The following is a 25,373-nucleotide window of genomic DNA, read 5'->3' as shown; positions in this document are numbered from 1 at the left end:
CAGAGGAGGGGTCCCATCCACCAAGGGGTCCTTTTGAACTTTGCAAGTTGCATCCAGGCCACCAGAAGCAAGTGAAGGAAGGTCAAGCCGTCGATCCCGGACCTGTTAGAAACGGGTTGCCAGAGTTCAGCATTTAGACTCAAGAAGTATTTGTCATTGATGTACCTTCATCAGTCTGTGTTCATCTTAAACAGCACTACATATAAAGGAGAACAAAGGATCCTGGGTCATACGAAAGGAGCTTCGCCCTGAAAACGAAAAGGAAGAAGGGGGGGGCGCGGGTCAGGAGAAAGGAGAAGAGGAAGGAAAAGAAGAAGAGGAAGAACCTGAGTTGTTCCCTATCAACAAAAGGCACCATCCTTTTATTGAAAATACACTCAACTGTTCTAAGAATTAATTAATTGCTTAATTAATGCAGAACAACCTGATTGTGTAGAACTTTTTCCTGTAAGGAAAAATCCATCATCTTCTCTCCCACCTTAAGCCCAGGTCGGTCAGCAGAAGTGGTGGGTTTCAGGGCTGAAGGGAAGCTCCCCTGGCCCTGAATTGATTTTGCGAAATCAACTTTTTGGGTGGTCGGAAGGGAGATGACAATGACGATGACAACGAAACCCTGTCACTTTCAAAATGCCACACTTGTCAAAACAAAGATATTTTCTCAACTAATGTGAGAGGCCTTATCCTCCTCCCCTGTCACTCAGCACACTCTCCGCGGGGATAATGACAGAGATCACTTTTGCTTGCACATCCCATTCCAATTTGTCTCCTGTCTGGCTGTGATAAAAGCAAGCAAGAACAAACACTAAACAACAGTGACTTATTTTTTTTTTTTTTTTTTGCAGTACGCAGGCCTCTCACTGTTGTGGCCTCTCCCGTTGCGGAGCACAGGCTCCGGACGCGCAGGCTCAGCGGTCATGGCTCACGGGCCCAGCCGCTCCGCGGCATGTGGGATCTTCCCGGACCGGGGCACAAACTCGTGTCCCCTGCATCAGCAGGCGGACTCTCAACCACTGTGCCACCAGGGAAGCCCCAACAGTGACTTTTAAAGACTCTTTAGAAGAAGGCTTCTTCACCTGCAGTCCATGAACCCCCTAAGGAATCCACGGATAATGTCAAGATGTCTCTAAATCTCCTGAACTTACATGTAAAATTTCATATATCTGCATATACGTATTTTTCTTGGACTAGGGCATAGGACTTGAATCAGATTATCAATAGAGACAAAAGAATTAAAAACCATTACTTTCTAGTGTACGGCCCACTTTCTGGGCATACCTTTCCCATGCAGCCTTCAGGGAAGGAAATGATGGGAGCTGTGTTTCTAGAGGAAGGGGAGATTATAATGAGCTGAGACCTCTCCTTGCAGAACTGACCAAGTTGGGCCTTGTGAGGTGCATACGACTTGCGCCAGTGGAGAGGAAGGGCAGGCATTTCAGGAGAGGGCTGGCATGAGCACAGGTACATGAGGCATGTCTAGGCAATGGCAAATGGCCCAGCTTGGATGCACTGGATGGACCACGTGGAGGAGCCCCAGGAAACAAGGTGAAGAAAGAGGTGAGAACACCAGGCTCTACGGAATACTTCAGCCTGGAGCAATACGGTGCCCTATTAGAGCTTTTTAGAAACATTAATCTAGTGGTGATGAGTGGAATGGATCAGGGAAGTGGCTAAGCACGTAAAAGAGGCTAACACAGAAGCTTAGGTAAAAGAGAATACCCTAAAACCAGGGTGCCACGTCTGTTCTGTTCACCACTGTATCTATATCCAGTGTGGATCCTGGGGCCAGGCACAGGGTAGGTGGCTATCAACTCACCAGTGAGTAACTAAATATCCAGTGAGAGACCATATGGGCATGGATTCCTTAAAAGATATAATCCGAGAATGAAGAGTCTTGGTGACTTGGACATCCTCTGGGTATCATTCACTGAGCCCAGCAGCGCCTTGCACAGAGTAGATACCGAAGAAAGATCCTTTGAATTGGCCTAGACCAGGCTGAAGAGATACAGGGGACAAGAGTGGAGAATTCCAAGCACTGTCAGAGAGAGACTAGGGATGTGCTGGTTCTATGAACATGGAGTGACCTCTTGGGGAGGTGGGTTTTAAAAAGAACCCAAGTCAAGGTGATGTAATGGGAAGAACCCTGTAAAAGGCAAGGTGAAAGACCTCCGTTCCGGGCCTGTCCTCCAAATAAATATGGCTTTCTAGAGTGAATCCACGGCCCAGCTATCCATTTCTATGAGTCTATACTTTCTCTCAAATAACCTAGGCAAGACCCCCACGGCTATAACCCTTAACGCTTCCTTTCCTTGAACCCTAGTTGTTTCACAAACACATATCCTCCTACCTCAGTGCACACAGGCAGGGCTCACGTGAGGACCAGACTGCAGTTCTGATTCAAGTCCAGTTGCTCTAAGTCTGTGATCAGTCATCTGGGTAGCATGTGGCCTTGGTAGTGTCACTATTCACAACTCATGAGTGTTACAACAAGAAATGGGAACCTCTGACAATATCGTTTACTTCTGGGTACATTTAAATCATCCTTGTATCTACTCTGGCTTATGCAGGGCAAAGCGTGATGCCGCTCCTTCATCCTGATGAGTGGAGACAGGGGTGGGGTGAGGCAAAGGGAAGCGGAGAGAAGGGCAGAATTTAATTTTACAGTGAGAGGTAAGAAAAAGAACAGGTAGCCCATGGGTCTTCTGTCCATCCCAAAGCATCTATTACCATTAAAGATCACATTTCCTTAAGTTACCTTCCAGTAAAAAAGAAATACACAACTTGAACAAGTAAGCCAGATGACCAAAATATCCCCTAATTTCTTATTTTTCTTATAAGTAGCACCTGTTCATCAACTTGGAGAACACTTCAAACCTGGAGAGCTTTAGAATGAAGCAGAAAATTAAAGCCTCCCAATCAAGAGTGCATCAGTCACCCACTCCACAGTGGGTTTTGTCTTGGTCATTTTGTTTCCATAACCAACTTTGGGAAAGTAAAACCTGGGTCTACTCTAGGGTTCCTAATCAAGTTACCCATACAAAATGCTGAATACCCGGTCATGAGCTGTCAGGGAGTACCCAGGACTCCAGCAACGTCCATTCAAGTCCCTGCGGGAGGCTCCTGAAAAGAAGGAATGAAGGTCTTACAACTTCACTTTGAATGTTGGCTCTCCATGGACTTGCCCTCCAAGTAACACACAATAAAAAGTATCTGTGACTTCTGCACACTCATAACTTAATCATTCATGGCTTGAAGATACAGCACACTTGGTGCTATACAGGAAGAATAAACTGTAGACAAAATTTCAAACACAACTCTTTCCAGCTGAGGGTGGGGAAAGGGGAACTCAGTCTTTGTGGAGATTGGTCCACAGTTTACCTGTTCACTACATTCACATTTTCAGGCCAGGAGCTTCCCTGTCACACAGAACTACCACCAGCTGGCCTTGCAACACACTAAGCTAGAGAGAGGAGAGGTGAACAGTCCAAATGATGCTGGAAACAAAACAGGCTTAACCATTCATACATCCTCCAACACATTCTTATTAGTCATCGAACAGTCCTCTCAAAAGATGAAGGGCTTTAATAAGATATTAACAACTGAGTTTTCTGTGGCATAAAAGTGTCTAGCTTAGGGTATTTCAGCATTTCTTCCCAGTTACATATGCCCTACCCTGTTGCTTAAATGGTAAATAACCTCAAAAACTCTCCCCCTTTTACTTCTTTGTGAATCCACAGCATTTTAGGACTATTTTGTCAAAACCATATTCAAAGAGAGTCTTTTTCAAGTAAAGTACGTGAACTTACCAGAAGACACTGTTTTTTAAGAAGTTCCTCTTTAACCCCATAAGGAATAACCCTTCCCCAGTCAGTTGTGGTCAGAAGCCCAAATCCACAGCCATCACCCTAGGATCTTCAACCCATATTTCACTAGAAAATGTTCTAAGTCAACCAAAACTATGTCTTCAGAGATGGAGTGCCTCAGTCAACACAGTAACCGCAAGAGTTCAGGGGCTCTATGGGGAGGGAGAGAGAGGACGGGGAGGGGAGGAAAAATCCTTAAGAAACATTAAGATTTTCCTCAGCGTTGCCTTCCCCTCGCCGGACAATGGCTGAGAACACCAGAAAAGTTGCGTTAATAAAACTGCATAGGGTCCACACTGCACAAAGTGCTCTGCTACCCGTTACAATGATCCTCTTCCTACTTCATCTTTCCAATACATCTTGCAAGGTTTGTTTTCAAAAAAGACATTACAAGTTGGCGAGCTTCTGCTTACAAAAATCAGTCAAATCCTTTCCCTTTCACCACTATTAAATCCATCCTATTCCTGAGCTTTATTCCCCCAAGTAAACCAAACGTAGGCAACTTAACACTCCAGAATCAACAAAGGACAAGGTTCCAGTGTGCATTCAGGCAACGAAAGGCTTCTCTGCAAACGTACAGTAGAATTGAAGACTGTTTGTAGCTGTTGATGATCTGTAGAAACATTTCCAAGGTTCTTTGAACAAAAGATTTCGATTCAAGCAAGGTCACAAAGAGGATGATGACAGAGTCCTAACTGTGCCTTGGTGTGTGTTCCATTGGCTCCGCTTGGGCGAGTGACTGTGGCCGCTGTTGCCTAGATGTGGAATTCCTTTGCCCTCCAATCTCCACACACACGAAGCACGTTAAAGAATAAAATGTGTTTATGTCACACCTCTTCCGAGAGGTTTAAAGCGCCGTATGTTACCACATGAATCCTCACAACACCCCTGTGAGGTAGGTAGGTGGGGACTATTGTTACCCCCACTTTACAGGTGAGGGAAATGAGGCACACAAGAATTAAGGGACTTGCCCAGAATCACACAGCTAGCCACTGGCAGGGCGTAGGACAAAACTCATACTGGCTAGCACCTAGCACAGTGCTTTGCACGTAGTAGGTGTTCACTGAATATCTATGGATTTTATTTGACTTATATCTCAACATACAATACACACACAGGAAATAACAAGCAGCCACCATAGAACATTTATCTCCTACATTCCTTCTGACGACATCTCTCCTGACTTTGAACCCTGCTGGATGAAGGATGTTCAAGAATCCATCTTGCACCTAAGCCCTCGGGTTGCAGGGGATCGATGTACACACCATCTGTGGACAACCTGCTCTTGTACCTGCTCTACCACACCACCTTAGTTTTCTAATGAAAACAAAAGTGGGTTTCAGGAACCATGCTGACTTTTTCTTCTGCCTGTTTGTTTTAAATGGAGCCATCGGAATGGTTCTGTGTCTTGTTTGTACAAAAAAGAAATAAGGCTGCTCTAGTCCAGTTAGCTTGTGAGAACTGTGTCAAGCACGAAGATCTCCTCCCAGCTCGGATGGACTTCTACCTGGGAAACTGGACTGACCCCAGGGAATGGCAGCTCCAACAGAGGAGGGTCAGCAGGGCTGAATGTCACTTGCACTGTTCATGGTCTGTGTAGTCATCCAAGTCCACATCAGAATCAAAGAGCGAGTGTCCAGTGAAATCCGTGTCTGGGGTTCTGGAAAAACTGTTCTCTGCTCCCTCATCTTCAAAGGTCTCTGTCCTTGAGTAAGAGCTGAAATCCAGCAGGGGCGTATGCGTTTTGCTGCCTTCACAGCTCTCCTCGGACTCATAGATGGTGTTGTCATCATCATGGTGCCACTCAGGCCAGAATTTCCTCCTTATCCTCTCACAGTACATGGCAAGATTGATCAGCTCACCTGCAGGGTGGTGAGGAAAGCGAGGGTTAGTTCTCAAAGGCAACAATCTACCAGCCACTTGGCTTTCTGGGAAACTTAGAAGGATGGGGTAGAGTAGGCATTAACCATGTTTTTCCACAGAGGCACTGTCAAAATGTTTAGATTTTTATACACAGAAGGAGAAAGGTGAGTGGGAAGGTTAAATTCAGTGAATGGGCTGAATGAAATTTCCGAGTGAGTCTGATGGTGGTGAGAAGAGAGGAGGTAGCTTATCCAGAATGGCGGCTAAACTACCATCATTTGGCTTTGTGAAGTATTTTATCATTTTATGTTTGCATATCAAGAGAACTAGTGCTTCGACTGGTTCATATCTAAATTAATTTATAGCCCATGAAAACACACCAACTGTTAGTTGGATTAAGTCAGCCAGAAGTGATCCTTCATTCCACAAATATTTGTAGTGTCATTATGGGCTGGTCAGTACGCCAACTAGTTGAAAAAAATTAGGTTAGGATGGAAATTTTGCCCTGAATCATCCATAAAACAGGTAACTCAGAATTGTCTTTATGGACGAGCATGCCTGTAAACATATTTCGTAAAACAGAGATTTTTTTATTTTTTAAATAAAATTCAACAGTGCACCCACGATTGGGTTCGTTGGGCTTGGTCGTTGGTCTACTTCTTTTTCCTGTGAATCAAAGGAACATTTTCGTTAAGTTGCTAAAATTGTCCAGGCATTCATCTGAAATACGGCACGGTGTGTGGCTTTCATTTCCTAATTCCAAATGAAAAATGTAGAAAGAGGGTGAGTTTTTGCTTTTGATCCACCAGATGGCAACACTCCTCATAAGTATATAATTTGTCACTGTCTCTTATAGGACTTTATTGCCCTAAGAATATTCTCTGGATGTTTATTTTTTTTAAAGTTATATAAACATTCACTTGTTGTGTAGGTAGTCCATGTTTTATTGCAGGAAATTAGAAAATACAGATAAGCAAAAGATAAAAGAATTACCAATAATCCCATTTGCCATAACATTTTCATTTAAACTCTTCCTGAAATTTACATATTTATATATGCATTTACATATATTTACATTTGCTATATAGCATTTACTATATATTCTGTTTCCTATGCTACTTTCTTCACTTAGCAACATATAATGTAAACCTTTTAATTTCACTCCATGACCACCTTGATAATTGCATAGTACTTCATTATACAGATGTACCACAGTTTCATTTTGTTTTTTCCAATCCCCTATTATAGCCATTTAGGCTGTTTCTATATCAACAGCTCTAGTGGTTATAGCCTGTAACTACTCTATTTTATTTTCTACCAGAGAAAATAATATATGCTCATTTTGGAAAATTAGAAGTCTGTATATAGAAATGGTATAAATATACATAATACATATATATATATATATAAAGAAGAAAACAAAAGCACCTATAATCTCACCAATCCAAGGTAATCACAATTAACATTTTGGTGTGATTTCTTTCAGTATTTTTTTCTATTTATTTATTGTCATTACTATCATTACCTGTCACTTCCTGTAACATTATAAGCATTTTCCCACTAAAATTTTTCAAAACTTGATTGCTGTTCTGCTTAAATACATCCATTACAAAACATAATAAGGCAAATCCCCCCGCTTCATGGATCCTGTAAACCAGTGGATTTGTATTGGTTCCAGGTCACCATTTTCAGTCTTCTCAGATCAAAACAGTTCAACTCACATTTATATGAGTCCATTCTGATTGCCCCCAACTCGAAGACTTTCTGTACGCGCTCGGAAGCTAAGAAGCCAATATCATTGCTCCTTTTTGGGCAGATGCACGCAAAACTTTCCCTTATTTTCTCCCTCAGGGAAGCAGTTACAAAATGCCTCACCAGGTATTGCTGGTAACCAAAAATTAGATAAAGACGCAGAAGCAGCAGCAAGGGGCTATTGGGGGCAGGGAATATCAAAGATGAATTGTGGTCACTTCACAGCAGGCCCTGGGGACAACCCTGTTTGCTTCAATCAGGTCCATTCCCAGAAAGTAAGAATCTAGTCACAATGTCCATGGGATCTACACAATATATGACTGTCTCTACTTCTTTTGTAGCCATTCTCTCTACAGCCTGTTTCTTTACCTTTCTTCCAGGAGAGCTGCCCCCTTCATGACTGTGTGACATTAGAACCCCTTCAGTCTGCAATAATAAAAATTAATAATAGCACACATGTATATAGGCCTTACTATGTACCAGGCACTACTTGAAGTGCTTTATTTATTGTTGAATTATATTAATTCCCATCCCTAGTCCTGGCAACAATCCTATGAGGCAGGAGCTATTAATATCTCCATCTGTAATAGGAAAACTGAAGCAACAGAGAGGTTAATTAACTTGCCTACGGTCACGTAACTATATAGTGGCTGAGCCAGGATTCAGACACAAGCAGTCTCCAGACTCCATTCCCTTCACCATGACTGGACTCTGCCTCTCTCCTGATGAGCTGACAGCCTGGCCTGGGAATTAATAGCTTCCCACTACCTGTTACAGAATATTTTTCTGTAATTCTTTCTGGAGTCTCAAGAATTTTGAGGAGACAGGTGTTGTCACTCAAAGATAATGGGTTGTCACGAAGAAGAGATCCCTCCATCACACAGTGAAGAAAGGGTGTGCTTTTTGATAAGCAAGGGCTGCGAGCTCACATGCCCATCCTCATATCCTGCCCCTGATAAAAAGAGTGAAACGAAGAGGGAAAATTTACAGTTGAGTTCTCCATTTATCTGGTTTTGCCAATCCTTGCTTGTTCCGAGATTCTCCACCAGCTGACCCACTCAATGTGCTACCAGCCAAAAAGAATGAAAAAAGTCAGCAGTAGAAACAGGCTATGTGTAATGTGTGTGTGTGTGTGTGTGTGTGTGTGTGTGTGAGAGAGAGAGAGAGAGAGAGAGAGAGAGAGAGAGAGAGATGCCCATGTTAACATAAATGCCTATACTGAAGATGTAAACTTTGTGAAATAATTTTTTTAAAACTGCAGGGTTTCTTTCAAAGTGTACTCAACAGTCAGATAATGTCACCTATCAGACTGATAAAAAAGTCTAATACCATCCAGTGTGGAGGGTCAGGCATTATACTACATGGCTAGTGGAAGTATAAATTGCTATAAGCTTTTTAGGAAAGTAATCTGATGTTATCTAGTGAAATTTTAAATTCAGTTATCTGTTGGCTCAGGACTCCACTTTTAGTACTCTATTCTACTAAAATAAAATCATCAGTATGTAAAGATAGATGAGCATGGATGCCGAATGCAGTATTATGTCAATAAAAACAAAGAGAAAGAAAAGAAAGATGGAAACACCTGAATGTCCATCAGTAGGGATTGATTGAATAAATTCTGGTATATCAATTCTATAGACTATTGGGCAACTGTTAAAAAGACATAATATTCTATTAAGTGAAAAAAACAAGTTATAAAGTAATGTGTATAATGCAATTCCACTGTTTAGTTTTAAATCAATAAAAATAAACCAAAACAGCTATATATATGTATGTAAATTTGTATATAAAAAAAAAAAAGGCACAGAGGGTTCACTCCAAATCCTTAATATTTGTTTTCTATGGGAGTGACACTGGACATGGGTGAGGGGAAGGTAATAAATCTTTTAAAGTACACCTGTTTAATTCAACTTATTGTGACAATATGTATTACCTTTTTAATTTAAAAATCCAATAAAATAAATCAGTAAAATGACTAATGAGTGATTACTGATATTCTCAGACAACTTGAAAGGATATTTATCAGAAAGTCAAATGGCCCTCTACCCCAAGGACACTCCCAGACAGAATAAAGAGCTTTTCTCTTGGAGTTTCTCAAATGGAAATATTCCCCATGGCTCTTTGAAAAAAGTGACTCCTTTTATTTTCCTATATTTCTCCAATTCTTCCCAGCACCACTGTCAGCCCCGGGTTCTTAACCAACCAATATCTGGAAAACCTAGGGCTGGCGCTCACACACATTCTTCACATTCTTTTGGTTTCCAAGTATTTACTCAGCACCTCCTGGCTCCACGCCTGTGGTAGGTGCTGGCTGTGTCTTTCGTTGCTCCCTATAACGCTGTGTCACACAGGCAGCAAGGACGTTGAACATTTCCTCTTCAGAAAAGTTCTTAGCAGGGCTTCCCTGGTGGCGCAGTGGTTAAGAATCCGCCTGCCAATTCAGGGGACGCAGGTTTGAGCCCTGGTCCGGGAAGATCCCACATGCCATGGAGCAACTAAGCCCATGCGCCACAAATACTGAGCCTGCGCTCTAGAGCCCGCGAGCCACAACTACTGAGCCCATGTGCCACAACTACTGAAGCCCACCAACCTAGCGCCTGTGCTCCGCAACGAAGAGCAGCCCCCGCTTGCCACAACTAGAGAAAGCCCGCGTGCAGCAATGAAGACCCAACGCAGCCAAAAATAAATACGTAAATAAAATTTTTAAAAAATATTTTAAAAAAAGTTCTTAGCAAACTTGAATGCGGTAATGAGGACACTCCCACCTTCCCCAGTCTCACTGAAGCTAGTTCACAGATCTCAGGATACAAAGACCAGCAAAGATCATTTGAGCCAGCCCTTCCCTGAGACCTGAATTCCCCCACAACCTCTTCCTAAACACTTTGAATGGAGAACAGTAAGAGTATGGGGTGGGCATATACGTGTATGTTTTTCAAAGATATCCAGCATTTTTTCCACCTTTTACTCTATCAAATAATAAGCCAAAAAATAATCCACATACAATAAATAACTGATGCTAAAAGAGCTGCTGAACAGTGTTTGTTTTTCTTAAAACACACAAGGTTGTGTTCCTTACAAATTCAGAAAAGCAGTGTTAGGTTCTCTGGGTTTGGTACGGCTCTCCAGGGCAAGCAGCTGTGCGACAGAACCCATTCCCTTTTGTGCTTTACTTTCACTTTTCTAGGCTCTCCAACTCTCCATGTCTATTTTAAAGAGTGCCAAATGCACATGCAATTCTCTAATAAGGATACTTTGATCAAAATATCAAGCGTGGGCTTCCCTGGTGGCGCAGTGGTTGAGAGTCCACCTGCCGATGCAGGGGACATGGGTTCGTGCCCCGGTCCGGGAAGATCCCACATGCTGCGGAGCGGCTGGGCCCGTGAGCCATGGCCGCTGAGCCTGCGCGTCCGGAGCCTGTGCTCCGCAACGGGAGAGGTCACAACAGTGAGAGGCCCGCGTACCGCAAAAAAAAAAAAATCAAATGTGACTCCACATTAAGAGGGCTGCTAAAAAAGACAAGAAATAACAAGTGTTGGTGAGGGTGTGGAGAAAAGGGAACCCTCGTGCACTGCTGGTGGGACTGTAAATTGGTGCAGCCACTATGGAAAACAGTATGGAGGTTACTCAAAAAACTAAAAATAAAATTACCATATGGTCCAGCAATTCCACTCCTGAGTATTTACTAAAGAAGACAATAACACTAATTCAAAAAGATACATGCATCCCTATGTTCACTGCAGCATAACAGCCAGGATATGGAAGCAACCAAAGTGTCCATTGATAGATGAATGGATAAAGAAGATACACACACACACACACACACACACACACACACATACATACATAGTATGAAATATTATGCAGCCATAAAAAATGAAATCTTGCCATTTGTGACAACATGGATGTAACTTGAGGGTATTATGCTAGGTGAAATAAGTCAGACAGAGAAAGACAAATATCATAAGATTTCACTTATATGTGGAATCTAAAAAAACAAACAAGCAGTGTATGTATAACTGACTCACTTTGCTGTACAGCAGAAACACAGCATTGTAAATCAACTATAATAAAAAAAACTATAATAAAAAAACTAGAAAAACAGCATTGTATATCAACTATAATTTTAAAAATTAATTTAAAAAAAAGAAAATTTTTAATTAAAAACAAACAAAAAAATCAAAACAAAACCAGACTCACAGATACAGAGAACAGACTGGTGGTTGTCAGAGGAGAGGGAAGGTCGGGGGGTGGGGACATGAATGGGGGAGGTTGAGAGGTACAAACCTGCAGTTATAAAGAGAATAGGTCATGGGGATGTAATGTACACCATGGGGAAATATAGTCAATAATATTGTATTAACTTTGTATGATGACAGTAACTAGACTTATTGTGGTGATCATTTCAAAATGGACATAGACATTGAATGTGGTACACCTGAAATTAATATAACACTGTATGTCAATTATATTTTAATAAAAAAAACTTGCTGATAATAAAACTGAGATTCGGGACTTCCCTGGTGGCACCGTGGTTAATACAGAATGTTAGTAAAAATTACTTGAAACAACCCACAAGTCCAGAAAAAGATTAATCACACAAATTACAATGTAGCCATGGGATAGGATATTATGCAACTACTAAATACACTGTTTTGAAGAATATTTAATGACAAGGGAAATGGCCATAATACACAGTTAATTAAAAACTGCAGGTTACAGACTTCCCTGGTGGCACAGTGGTTAAGAATCCGCCTGCCAATGCAGGGGACACGGGTTCGAGCCCTGGTCTGGGAGGATCCCACCTGCCGCGAAACAACTAAGGCTGTGCACCACAACTACTGAGCCTGTGCTCTAGAGCCCGTGAGCCACAACTACTGAGCCTGCGTGCCACAACTACTGAAGCCCGCACACCTAGCGCCCGTGCTCCGCAACAAGACAAGCCTCCGCAGTGAGAAGCCCATGCACCGCAAGGAAGAGCAGCCCCCGCTCGCCACATCTAGAGAAAGCCTGAGCGCAGCAATGAAGACCCAACGCAGCCAAATATAAATAATTTTTTGAAAAAAACTGCAGGTTATAACTATATCAACATAATGATCCCAACTTTTAAACATACATATATACACGTACTTGATAAAAGATAAGGAAACATGCCACAATATTAACGGCTATTCTCTGCGGGTGATGGGGTCACAAGTTAATTTTATTTTTTTTAAACTTTTCTATCTTTTCTACATTTTCTCTAGTAAGGAAATGACATTTCATATCATACACAAACATATTATGTATATTTTAAGAACTGCTGAGTATTCAAAGTCTGTCCTCCTACTCACCTAAATTAAGGAAAAGTTCTCATGATTCTGGATGTTTCCCAGAGTAGCCTGTGTGGCTAGATTATTTTAAATAATATCTAGGACCAAAAAGCTAATATTGATACACACACACTCACACAGATGGCAAGGACAATAGTGTCTTGGCTGTTCCAAAGCTAAGGCAGAAAACTGTCAGATCCAAGCCACTTCCACTCCTGGATGTGAGCCAGTTCTAAATTATCCAGACTCTTGGTTGGTTGTTTCTACTTCTCCGTTGAAGGTCTCCACCACAGAAAGAGCAAAGGCAGAGAAAGAAGTTGAGATCAAATTAGTAGTTTGCCTGCATTAGCAGCTCCGATCAAAAGGTTAGAAAGGGGCATAGAATAATGACTGAAATGAGCTTTAGAGGCTTGCTGTGCACTTGAATGATCTGTCCTCCTCCAGTTCCCATGGAGAGCTGGAAGCTACGGCTTATTTTAAGAATCTGCATCTACGTGCCAAAGTGCCCTGCAGGTGACAGCATCAGATTCCCCCAAATGTGTGCGTCTCCGCATGGGACTCAAAATCAATTCTCCAAAAACACTGATCATTTATTTTAAAAAGAACACTAAATGCCTCAAGTCCCTCCAGGAAATAATAGAGGAAAGGGCCAAGTCATAAATAAATTCACAAAAGATGCTTCATTTCTTCGAGAAGGGTTTCTGTACAATCTGAGATTTCTACTGATACTGGATACCTAAATCTTTCTGACTAAATAACAGATGACCTCAATACACTTGACCCTTAACCAACATGGGGGTTAATTCGCAAAGAACTTAGAGTCTGTCCCCTGTATCCAAGGTTCCTCCGCATTCGTGGATTCAACCAAGATGGACTGTGTGGTACTGTAGTCATTACTACTGAAAAATAACCACGTATAAGTGATTCATGCAGTACAAACCTGTGTTGTTTGAGTGTCAACTGTAGTGTGTGTGTGTGTGAGTGTGTATGCATAGGGTGTGTGTGTATGTGCTTGGGTAGAAATGTAAATGTATGTGTACGAGTGAGTGTGTACACGGCATGTGGGTATAGAAGCATATGAGTAGATGTGAGTGTGTGTGTACTCATAGGTGTGTAAAGGTGGTGTGGTAGGGAAGGAGGGAGTACAAAGAAACAGGAAGCAAGAGTAAATACAAAACACACCCCTAGATGAACAAAAAGGAATCACTATCTTTTAGACCACCATGGAAAACCTGACTAAAATAAAGGGAAACTACTTTAAGTGCTACAAACATCACCAATGTGATAACATATTCAATTTAGATAACTTCCAACACATCACAAGACAAGGAACACCTCCATACTGATCACTTAGGAAATTAAATATAAGTCCATACTATCCCTGTCCCCACCTAGCTATTGTTCTAAAAGACCTTCAGCCAATGCCTGATCCATTCCAACCAAGTCTGGTAACGTATCTAGAGCCCCATCCCCACCAATCTGGAGAGTTACTCCTGCTGCCTTTAGCCTGTTCTGAATCTCTGGGCATGCACATGAGTATACACACACACACACACCTATAGACTTCACCAACCTCCCCACCCACCCACCCACGACTACCACACATGACTTGCTCACCTGCCTCAGTTTCTTGTATGATTCTGTCTTGCTTGGTTCCATCCATCCATCCATCCCTCAATCCATCCATCCATCCATCCATCCATCCATCAGTCCATCCAACATTAATTAAGAGTACTCTATATGTTACTCACTGGTGATCTCAGGTACACCTCCAGTCTCTCAGCTGGGGTATAAAAATCCTGACTAACTCTTGTCAATCCCCTTCCCCAAATCGAAATATGGAACCTTGATGCCCACATTCCTAGGCCCTGGGCACTTGCCTAGGTACTGTTTAAAACCAGAGACGACTCAAAATGGTTCCCATTCATCAAGGCAGAGGAAGCCTCTCCCAGAGGCCCCAGCTGCCATGTACATCCCACCACCCCACTCCAACGCACATGCACGCACGCACACACACACACATACACACATGAAGATCTGGTCCCTTGACATCAACCCAGGTTGAGCTGACTTTCCCTGCCCCACTGCCAATTTTACTTCTGGCAACCACCCCCATCCCCACCCCACACATATGTGCATCCTCTAGCTCCGGTCCCACTCATCCCACTTCGACCCCTCCAGTTTAGAATTGTAATTCTCATGGGCCTTACATCAAGATCACACAACAAAGATACGATTTCTTTGGTCAAAATGCATGTATAATAATATCAATAATAACACCTCACATAGCACTAGACTTACAAAGCATTTGTTGACGCTTTCCCCATTTTCCCACTATCTTGAACTTTCCAGCTCTACTACTCTCCGCGTATGATCCACAGACACCCCGCTGGAAAAGGAGAAGGGAGTGCTTTGAACTCAAATGACGCAGAATCATACGTACCTATACGCACGTGTGAAATATCTGAGACCAGTTCAGATTCAAAAGGAGCATGTGAGATGGGCAGTGAGCTCATCAGCCCCACCCGACCACGGCTGCCGCAGTGCTGGATAAACCAGAAACTGGTGAGCCACCACAGTCCAAAGGAAAGTAAGGGAGACCAACAAAACAAGGGCACTAGGGGGAATGCAAGCCCTGTTTCAGTGACAAGTATTAAGTCCACTACGTAAGGAGCTGGAAGAAGAGCCCTGGTGTAGAACGCGGCAGGATTTGTGTCAGCTTTGCAAAGAACATGGTCCGAGCGAGATGGCAGGTGAGAAGCCGGGTCTCTCCTCGGCCTCTACGTGTCCTGAGCACAGGAAACCAACCCTGGCCCCACACACCACGGCCTGGTGCCTCCATGAAGCACAGCCAAGCTCAGGGGCATTGGCCTGGGATTCTCCATTGTGCTGCTCCCATCCTCCACGCCCCCCGCGACTCCCCAAACCTGAAGAGCTTTGTAGGGCTTGCCTTTTATCAGCCGCTCAGGTCTCGTCCCGGGTAAGGTCCACATTGCCTGTGCCAAGTGTCCAAAGACGGTGGCGTCTAGAGTGGAAAGTTTGGGCCCCATGATGTACTTCTTATCACCTGCAGCAGAGAGAGCAGAGAGAGGTCACTGGGCCAGCCCTCACCGTCCCACTACGTCACAACAGCATTCAGCACGCACCCATTATATGCCCGTTTAAGTGTGCATCCAAAGCTTTGCAAAACCAGGGCTTCCCTGGTGGCGCAGTGGATGGGAGTCCGCCTGCCGATGCGGGGGCCGCGGGTTCGTGCCCCGGTCCGGGAAGATCCCACATGCCGCGGAGCGGCTGGGCCCGTGAGCCATGGCCCCTGGGCCTGCGCGTCCAGAGCCTGTGCTCCGCGGCGGGAGGGGCCGCAGCAGTGAGAGGCCCGCGTACCGCAAAAAAAAAAAAAAAAAAAAAAAAAAGCTTTGCAAAACCAAATGCATGTACCCCCTTTGACTTATAACTAGAAACAAAAGTAAAGCAAGTTAAACAATTCTGTGATATATCAACCCATACAACAGCAAAGCAGGGAAGTAACTGGAAACATATCAAGATACGTGGATGAGAGAGGGGGTTCCTGGGAAAAAGGAAGAATTGATCACCCCCAGACCTCCAGAGGCACCTCCTTGTCTCCAACTCTAGCCATTAAAGTCTGAGGTGCTTGAGAACACCTGGAAGTTTGCTTAAACCATCTCTAGTAACCCCAGCCAAGCACACCCAGCCTCAGCACTTACTTCATTAAATTAATTCATTTCCTCGGGAGAAACAAGAAGCCTAAGCTACTTAGGAAGTTTGGAGGCAAGGCTTCCCATGATGTCTCCATGGTCTTGGCAAAGTTCTCACCACTGAGCACCAGCAGGAAACAAACATAAAGAGAAGCTTTAAAATTGCAGACCCAGCCCTGGGATCAGGCTCCCATACAGGGATGTCTCACTTTGCCGCTCCCAGCTCTCCTTTTCTACCACGGCTGACCTAGTTCAGGCCTTATCACCTGGACTTATCACATCTTACCCACTACAATTGCCCCAGGTCGTCTCCAGGCCACTGTGTTGCAGGATAAAGAGGCAGCCCAGGTGGAAACGGATCCATCCTACGTCACATCCTGTCACCACTGTTATTCACTACGGAAAGCCTGGTCATTAACTAACCTCGCAAAGCTTCAGCTTTCCCATCTGGAAAATGGGGATGCTATTAAGGGTATTTCTTAGGGCTACTGTGAGAATTAAATGACATAACACATGTAAAGCACTTAGCACCGTATCTGGTTAACTCATCAAACACCAGCACTCATGAGGAGAGACCTCTGTTTCTCCGGTCCATTCCATATCCCACCCATACTTAAATCTCTAAGACACTCTTTTCACTGTGGCACTCCCTTTCACAAAGACCTTCAATGGTTTATGGGCTATGAAATACAGTCCAAACTCAACCTGGAATCCAAGGCTCATCGCACTCTGTTCCCACCCATGTTCCAGCTTCATCCCTCATCCTCCTTTACCCCAGCAGACCCAGAACAGCTCCACTCCCCAGCACACTTCATGCTTCCCACTGCCACACCTCTGCCCCCCAAAACCCATCTGTGCCCCCCACTTCTCTCCATCTGGTAGATTCTATCCACCTTTCCACCAGAAGCCTCCTTTCAAAGCCGTCTCAGGGCAATAGAAGCTTTCAGTTCAGACAGCCCTGTTTCAAATCTCACTTTTACACATATGACCCAGTTTCAGAGAGGAGAAAACAAGTTAAAGGAGAGCTACACTGGCTTCCTGGCCCCTCAAAATGTTGATTTCCTTAAATGGCTAAAAGGAAAGAGTCTAAGGGAAATGCCAGAGTAAATTGTGAATTCTGTTGTAGACTCCAAAGACTTTGGGGGGCAAGAGGAAAAAACGTACATGAGTTTATAAAAACTTAGGAAATCTGAGCACTTAAGACCTTGATAAAAGGGAAAAAATACTAAACATAATCATTTGGATCCGTACATCAACTACCGCATATAGTGTTCAGCCCAAATTTGCCACTTGACTCAGAATGTTAAAACCGGAAGGGTACTGAGTCAATAACAGAACCAGACTAAAAATGCTGGCACCTGGGCCTCCTGACTCCCAGCCTGATGCTCTCTGCTCTGTACAATATGCCGTGAGCAGAACCACCTCAGAGATAAAGACCCTCCATGCAACAGCAAGAGGGTTGAGCTGTGGACGTTTACAAAAGGATGCTTTAGTCAGGAGGGAACACAGAATACAGAAGGAAAAAAAGAACAAAAGTGTAAGGGTTTTTAAAGGAACTTGCCAAAAAAAAAAAAAAAAAGGATAGAATTTAGCCTTCATGGTAGATACACAATTATATGTATATATACACACAGGACAGTTATAAATTTAAAGAATATAAAAATACCCTCTGTTACTAAGAAATCCTCCGGTCTTTCTGTATACCCTTCAAGCAGCTTCTGCTAAGATTAACATCTTAGCTAACCATAGTACGTTTACCAAAACTAAAAAATTAACATCAATATAATACAATTAACTGCACTATAGGCTTCATTCAAATTTTATTAGTTTTTCAACTAGTATCCTTTTCTGTTCCAGGGTACCAGCTAGGATCCCACACTGCATTTAGTTATCAGGTTGCCTTAGTCTCCTCCAATCTCCTCAGGCTTGCATTGTCTTTCATAGCCTTGACACTCTTATTAAAGAATACTGATTTTGTAAAATTTTCATCAACTTGGGTTTGTCTAAGGTGGTTAATAATTAGAGTAGTCATGCATTTTTATGAACCCTTCTGTGATGGTTATTTTATGTGCCAACCTGACTGGACTATGGGTGCTAAGTTATGTGGTCAAACATTATTCTGGGTGTTTCTGTGAGGGTGTTTTGGATGAGATTAACATTTAAGTGGTAGAGTGAGTAAAGCAGAATGCTCTCCCTAATGTGGGTGGGCCTCGTCCCATTAGATGAAGGCCTTATTGGACGATAGGGCTGACTCCCTGGAGTAAGAGAGAATTCCTCCTGCCTGACTGCCTCTGCACTGGGACATGGGCTTTTTCTTGCCTTCAGACTTAAATGGAAACATTGGCTCTTTCTTGGTCTTGAGCCAGTTCATACTGGAACTACACCATCAGCCCTCCCAAGTCTCCACCTGCCAACCCACCCTGCAGATCTTGGGACTTGTCAGCCTCCACAGTTGTATGAGTCAATATGACTTTATTGTAGAAGAGAAATAGACATGGATAGATCTAGATATCTAGATCTAGATCTCCTATTGGCTTGTTTCTCTGGAGAACCCTAATACCCCTTCTCGGGGCATCATATCAGGGGGTCCACAATGTCCATATGTCCATATCACTGGGGATGTTAACCTTGACCATGCGGTGAAGGTGGTGTCTATAAGTTTTCTTCACTGTAATGTCACTGTTTTTCCTTTTGCAGTTAATAGCCTTGGGAGAGAAACTTTGAGACTGTATAAATACCCTGTTTCTCCTCAAACTTTGGCCCACTAATTTTAGTATCCATCAGTAGATGTCATCTGAAACAATTATTACTGTGGTGTTTGCCTAATCAGGATTTTCTATTTCTCTCAATCCTTCTACATGTATTGATCCAAATGCTACTGCTCCCTTCATCCCCCATTTACTGACGTATTCCATTATTTATTTAAGTGTGCACTTGTCGATATATATTTTATTCTATGGCCTATAATCCAGTACTCTCATTATTCTTTTTGCTGTTCAAATTGTTCCAGATTTGGCCTTTTGAGCTTGGCAGGAAGTATTTTTAAGAGGGAGACTGAGTTTAGATTAGACTCTGCTTAGAGATGAAGACGACAAGCCCAAGTCTCAAGTCTGCAGCACGCCCAGGCTTCACCAAGTGAGCCCATTTTTCATTAGTGGAGGGTGTTAGCAAAAACAAACACTACGGGCACTTCCGAAGGGCACTGAAGGAGCAGGCTTGGGTGACGAGGCAACTCAAGCCTCATTTTCAGTAGGTAAACCAGCCCCCCAGTTTCTGTAGAGATGGACAGAGGGAGCTGAGGGATATCTGAGCACCTGTAACTCCCTGCCAGCCCCCAGATTTGGTGTGTGGACCATGAACCATTGGTGAGAGCAAATAAAGATTGAAAATATCAGAAACACTGGGAGGTGAGGAACCCAGGGCACATGGGACTCCCTAAGGGCCGAGGGACGAGGAGAGGACAAATAGAGAGGAACATGGATCTTAAAAGTCCCACCAGAGGGAGGGACCGCAAAACAGAGCAAGGCTGTTTGCCTCCTGCCTGCCTCTCAGCCTCTTCCTCGGGGAGGATGCATGAGAGCTGCCAGCAGATAGGTCTCTCCAGGCCCCGGCAGGACAAGTCAAGGTCTACCTCATGCGAATGCTCTACTTCAGTCAAATATGCCGGGAGCTCATCCCACCACCATCCTTCACCCCATCCTTCCTGTCTCAAATAACCTCCACTTGTCTAACCCAACCCTTCCCTTATGACTCAGATCAAGTTCTCCCTCCTCCAGTCCAGGAAGGCTACCTGCACTGTCCACTCCCCTAGCACCTCTCATTGCCCACTCCCCTGCCAAACCCCAGAGGGACAACTGCTTAGAGCAGGGCTGCTCAAAGGATAACCTGATGCCAGCATCAGCATCACACATGCTCAGGTCCCATCTACTGAATCAGAATGACTGGGAGAAAGTATGTGTTTCAACAAGCTTCCAGGTCAGTGTTTCTTAAACTTTAGAGGCATAAAAATTCCCTGGAGAGCCTGCAGTTCTTAGACCACACTCTGAATAGAGCTGTTCCAGATGATTCTTATGCACGCTGAAGTTTGAGAACCACTGGTCCAGACTAGAGTATGTCAGTGGTCTTAAACTCGAGCATGCATCAGCAACACCTAGCGGGCTTTTTAAAACTACTGATTTATCCCCCATGCAACCCCAAGCCAGGAGTTTCTGATTCAGTAGGTATGGAGTGGCACCCAAGAATCTGCCTTGCTAACAAGATCTCAGGTAATGTTGATGCTGCTGAGGGACGACACTTTAAGAACCACTGGTCTAGATCACTCATTAGGTAATCCACACGTCATCTCACAGTCTTATTTATGTGTGTGTCCTATCTCCTCAAGTAGTTTTTAATCTCCTTGAGGGCAGGTAACCCTCTGTTTTACTTTTCTGTCCATCTGGTGCCTATCACAGTAGAAATCATCAGTCAAGATGTTGATAGCCTTAAGTATGTTTGATCTGTCTTTTCTTAGATTAGAGAACTACTATAAGGATTGAAAAATGTAATAATGTGAAAGCATTTTGCAAACTAGAAGGTGCTATTCTAACATAAGGAATTATTTTACACTCGTCAACAATAATAGAACAAGTACTACAGCTGTGGGCAGAACAGTCTAACCTCCCATGCGGTGTAGAAATCCCTTCTCCCATTTCCCTACCAGATAGTCCCCAACTGCAGCCCCTCTAGGGACTTCTCCCTCATTTCCTGGGCAAGGCAGGCAATTCTCTGGTTAGATAGTTCCTTACACTGAGACAAAATATGTCCCCTTGGTACATCTACCATTGATCCCAGTTCTTTCCTCTGGAATCACACAAAGAATTTACGGCCATATTTATTTTGCACAATACCCTAGGAAAGTAAGTCTCCACTAACATACTTCTAAGTAAAAATCGATGACTTGTGTTCACATATATCACTGTGGGATAGTGGGCAGAATGTTTGTTCCAGAGCACTGGAAGTAGAAATGAACCTCTGAATTATATCCACTATTCCCTTACTAATTCTGCTCCCAGCTTTTACTGGCCACTGTCAGCTCCATTCCTGCCATTTAGCTAAATTTCCAAATGCTATAAGTGGCAGAAGATAAAAGACTGGCTGTGGAGAGAATATCGTTCTAGAGAGAAATTAAAGATTAATAGTCAAAAGATTTTCAAGCACTCATTTTTCTATTAATCTAAGAATTAAGAGTAATTACGAGTTTCACCTACTTAGCGTTCCCTACACTTGAGCACTGACGGGTTTATAAGCAGATAACTCCAGTGAAGTCAATGTTGATATCATTCCTATTTCTAATTGTCCCTCTCAACCTTTAATTAACTGGGACTTTAAGAACACTTGAGAGACAAAGACTTTGAGTGCTTTCCCCAAGGATAGCACAGGTCACAGTAATCTTACCAGCCAAACTTCAAAGAACACATCCTTGAAGCTCTTTTTCCTGCATGTGACTCTCCCAGAGGGCAAAGCTGAAGGAAATCTATGTTCTAGTCTCTCTTACACTCCTGGTCAGACCTCTCTTTGTCAGAAATCACATGGCAGGCCACTCCCTTTAAAGAGCTCTTGTTCATATTCCCAGCATACTCTAAAATCACTGAATATGTGATTCTTTCAACTATGAGGGGGGTGGTGCTATCTTATATATGAGGTTATTAATGGTCCTTATGAGTAAATATCAGAATTAAAACCATTAACTTTGACAACTTTCTGACATTTACTAGTTGCACCAACTGGCTCACACTCTGGAAAAAAATAAAGGTGGGTGGGGGGATACCAGAAGGAGCCCCTAAATTTAATCCCTCCTCAGATTTCATTCTGGAAGGCAACTAGATACTCCTCCAATCTTCTACAAAACTCTCTAGAAGAACAGACAAGAAAATTCTTTCCAGAGAGTATGAACTATCTTGACCCCTTCCCCAATGACCACCAATACCAATCATCTCACCTCTTTCTCCCAATCTTCTCTTTGTTGATGTCCCAGCTCTTAAAGTTCCCTATGGATGAGACAAGGATGAACATACACTTGCACTTGGGATTGCACTTGCTCTTCTGTACTTCAGTCCTCCTATTAATGTTTCTGAGCACCTTCTGAACTCCATGCACTCAAAGCATTCATGCACATATACTGTAATTTTAGGAAATTTGGAGAAAGGATTTGTACCAGTTGTGGAAAAATTTCACACACAGGAAATCCAGTTTAGGAAAATATTTCTCAGGAGGAGGCAAACGCCTGCTCAGATTCACTTATTACTATAATTTAATCACATTAAACAGCAGCTTCTGGAAGTCTTCAAGAACCAAAGCTAACATCTCTAATGATGACGCAGCGTTACTGACTCACTGATGATCGGCCTTCTTATTTATCTCTCTTCTTGAAGTTGCTGAAATATTGCTGCTTTTGAATCTGACTAGACATTCAACTGAAACAGTGAGATTTGAGGGGTGTAAAAGTTCTATGGGTCTCCCCTGTTTCACTTTCCCAAGTACACCTTCTGAGGGTAAAGAATATAGAGCACCCAACTCAAACTACATCCCACGAGAGGCTTTCCCCTTAATTTCATTTCTGCCCTGGCTATTCTGTATTTGGGTAATCAGAGGCACCAGCTGTTCTGTCTCTTTATTCAATAAAGACTATCTGGTAGCCCCTAAATATGGTTTAATTAATGAAACAACACATCAGACTGAATTCAATGTCATGCTGAAATTTAAATTCAAATCCTTTTATAAGGAACTTATCCTTCTTTTAAGAACGACGAATAGTAGCAGATTCTAATGGCAGGTTTTGTGTCTGGCCATCAGGACCCTGCAAGCAGACTCCACATTTCTGGAGGATCTGTCATCATTTTATGGACTCCAGGTTTCACCTTACCTGGAATCCAGGATCTGCAACCATTTTCAAAGATCTGAGCAATCACCAAAAACCGGTGCAAACCTTTAACCACCAGAACTGTTTAGCACCTGCCCAGAGTGGTGGACCTTACTCAGATTCACACAATAGGCATAGGTCCCTTTGGATGAAACCAAACTGCTATTGACCTCATCTTTAAAAATGGGAATCTGGGGAATTCCCTGGTGGTCCAGTGGTTAGGACTCAGCGCTTTCACTGCCGGGCCCTGGGTTCGATCCCTGGTCTGAGAATGGCCAAAAAAAAAAAAAAAAAAGGGAATCTGATACCTTCTCAAATGATATACGCATGAGTATGCTGGATATCACATACAATTCTGTGTGACGCTTCTTCCCGAGTGTAGGACTGAGTCTTTAGCTCCTACTCTGTGGGAGGCCTTATTACTCCCCTACTGAACATTCTTGTCCATGTATCCTGACCATTAGATGGTTAAGAATGTCCCACATAACTCTCTCCCCATTGCACACTACTTTCTCAAAGATCATTGAATCCAGAGACAGAAAGCTCCTGTGTGCCAAGCTCTACAATCTCGGAATAGATCCAGGTTTCTTCGGAGCCAAGACAAGAACACTGCTAAAATCAGAATGGGTAGTAATAATAGTCTCCTGAGAGACTAAAAGATAAGATTCTACTTCTAAAAGATGTAACACCTTTTATCTATGTAACTTGAGGCAACTGAAATTCGATGCCTGCCGCCCATCATAGCAGGATAAGCACTCTTCCCTCTTGACAACTTGGCTGTACCCTTCACAGCTCAGCAGCTGCTCAAAGAGGCTCCTACTAGGATTAATGGGATTGGAGCTATGTAGGTGTGTTTGTTATTGATAGCTGCATAATAAATTTCCTCAAAAATTTAGCAGCTTAAAAGGCCAAATATTTATTACCTCACAGTTTCTGTGAGTCAAGAATCCAGGCAGCTTTAGCTGGGTGCCTCTGGCTCAGGGTCTCTCACAGGCTGCAATGAAGATGTCAGCCAGGGATGCAACTAGAGATTATCATACTAAGTGAAGTAAGTCAGAAAGAGAAAGACAACTACCATATGATATCACTTATATGTGGAATCTAAAATACAGCACCAATGAACTCATCTATGAAACAGAAACAGATTCACACACATAGAGAACAGACTTGTGGTTGCCAAGGGGGAGGGGGGAGGGAGAGGGATAGACTGGGAGTTTGGGGTTAGTAGACGCAAACTATTACATATAGAATGGATAAACAACAAGGTCCTACTACATAGTACAGGGAATTATATTTAATATCCTGGGATAAATTATAATGGAAAAGAATATAAAAAAAGAATTTGTATATGTGTATAACTGAGTCACTTTGCTGTACAGCAGAAATAAACACATTGTAAATAAACTATACTTCAATTTTTTTTTTTTTTTTTTTTTTTTGCGGTACGTGGGCCTCTCACTGTTGTGGCCTCTCCTGTTGCAGAGCACAGGCTCCGGACACGCAGGCTCAGCGGCCATGGCTCACGGGCCTAGCTGCTCCGCGGCATATGGGATCTTCCCGGACCAGGGCACGAACCCGTGTCCCCTGCATCGGCAGGCGGACTCTCAACCACTAAGCCACCAGGGAAGCCCACTTCATTTTTTTTAATTAAAAAAATAAAATAAAATCCCAAATATTAAAAAACAAAAAGATGTCAGCCAGGTTGCAGTTATCTCGAGCCTTGACTAGGGGAGGATGTTTCCAAACTCATTCACATGGTTAACAGGCCTCAGGTCCTTGCTGGCTCCTGGCCAGAGATGAGTTCCTTGCCACGTGGACCTCTCCATAGAGCAGCTCACAACCGTGCTGGTTTGCATCAGAGCAAGTGAAAGATCAAGAACAGGAGAGAGGGGATGCCCAAGATATAAGCTATAATCTTTTCATAACCTAATCTTGGAAGGGACATCGCATTGCTTCTGCCATATTCTATTTCTTAGAA

At 43.1% G+C, this 25,373-nt stretch overlaps 1 protein-coding gene across 4 annotated transcripts in view; it reads right to left on the bottom strand.

The window, feature by feature from the left end:
• Positions 1-280: 280 nt before the first annotated feature.
• The window catches only part of FAXC (failed axon connections homolog, metaxin like GST domain containing), an 84,322-nt gene continuing 59,229 nt past the window's right edge, over positions 281-25,373 (bottom strand). For all 4 annotated transcript variants that reach the window (XM_060030209.1, XM_060030206.1, XM_060030208.1 and 1 more), the window contains 2 exons: positions 15,735-15,851; positions 281-5,722 (listed from right to left, as the gene is read on the bottom strand). In XM_060030209.1, the coding sequence (XP_059886192.1) occupies positions 5,433-5,722; positions 15,735-15,851 (407 nt within the window). In that variant the 3' untranslated portion in view covers positions 281-5,432. The remainder of the gene's footprint in view (positions 5,723-15,734; positions 15,852-25,373) is intronic.

This window comes from Delphinus delphis, chromosome 14 (assembly GCF_949987515.2).
Source record: "Delphinus delphis chromosome 14, mDelDel1.2, whole genome shotgun sequence".
Lineage (NCBI taxonomy): Eukaryota > Metazoa > Chordata > Mammalia > Artiodactyla > Delphinidae > Delphinus > Delphinus delphis.
The sequence above is the reverse complement of the archived record's forward strand: the minus strand, read 5'-3'. Positions and strand labels throughout refer to the sequence as shown.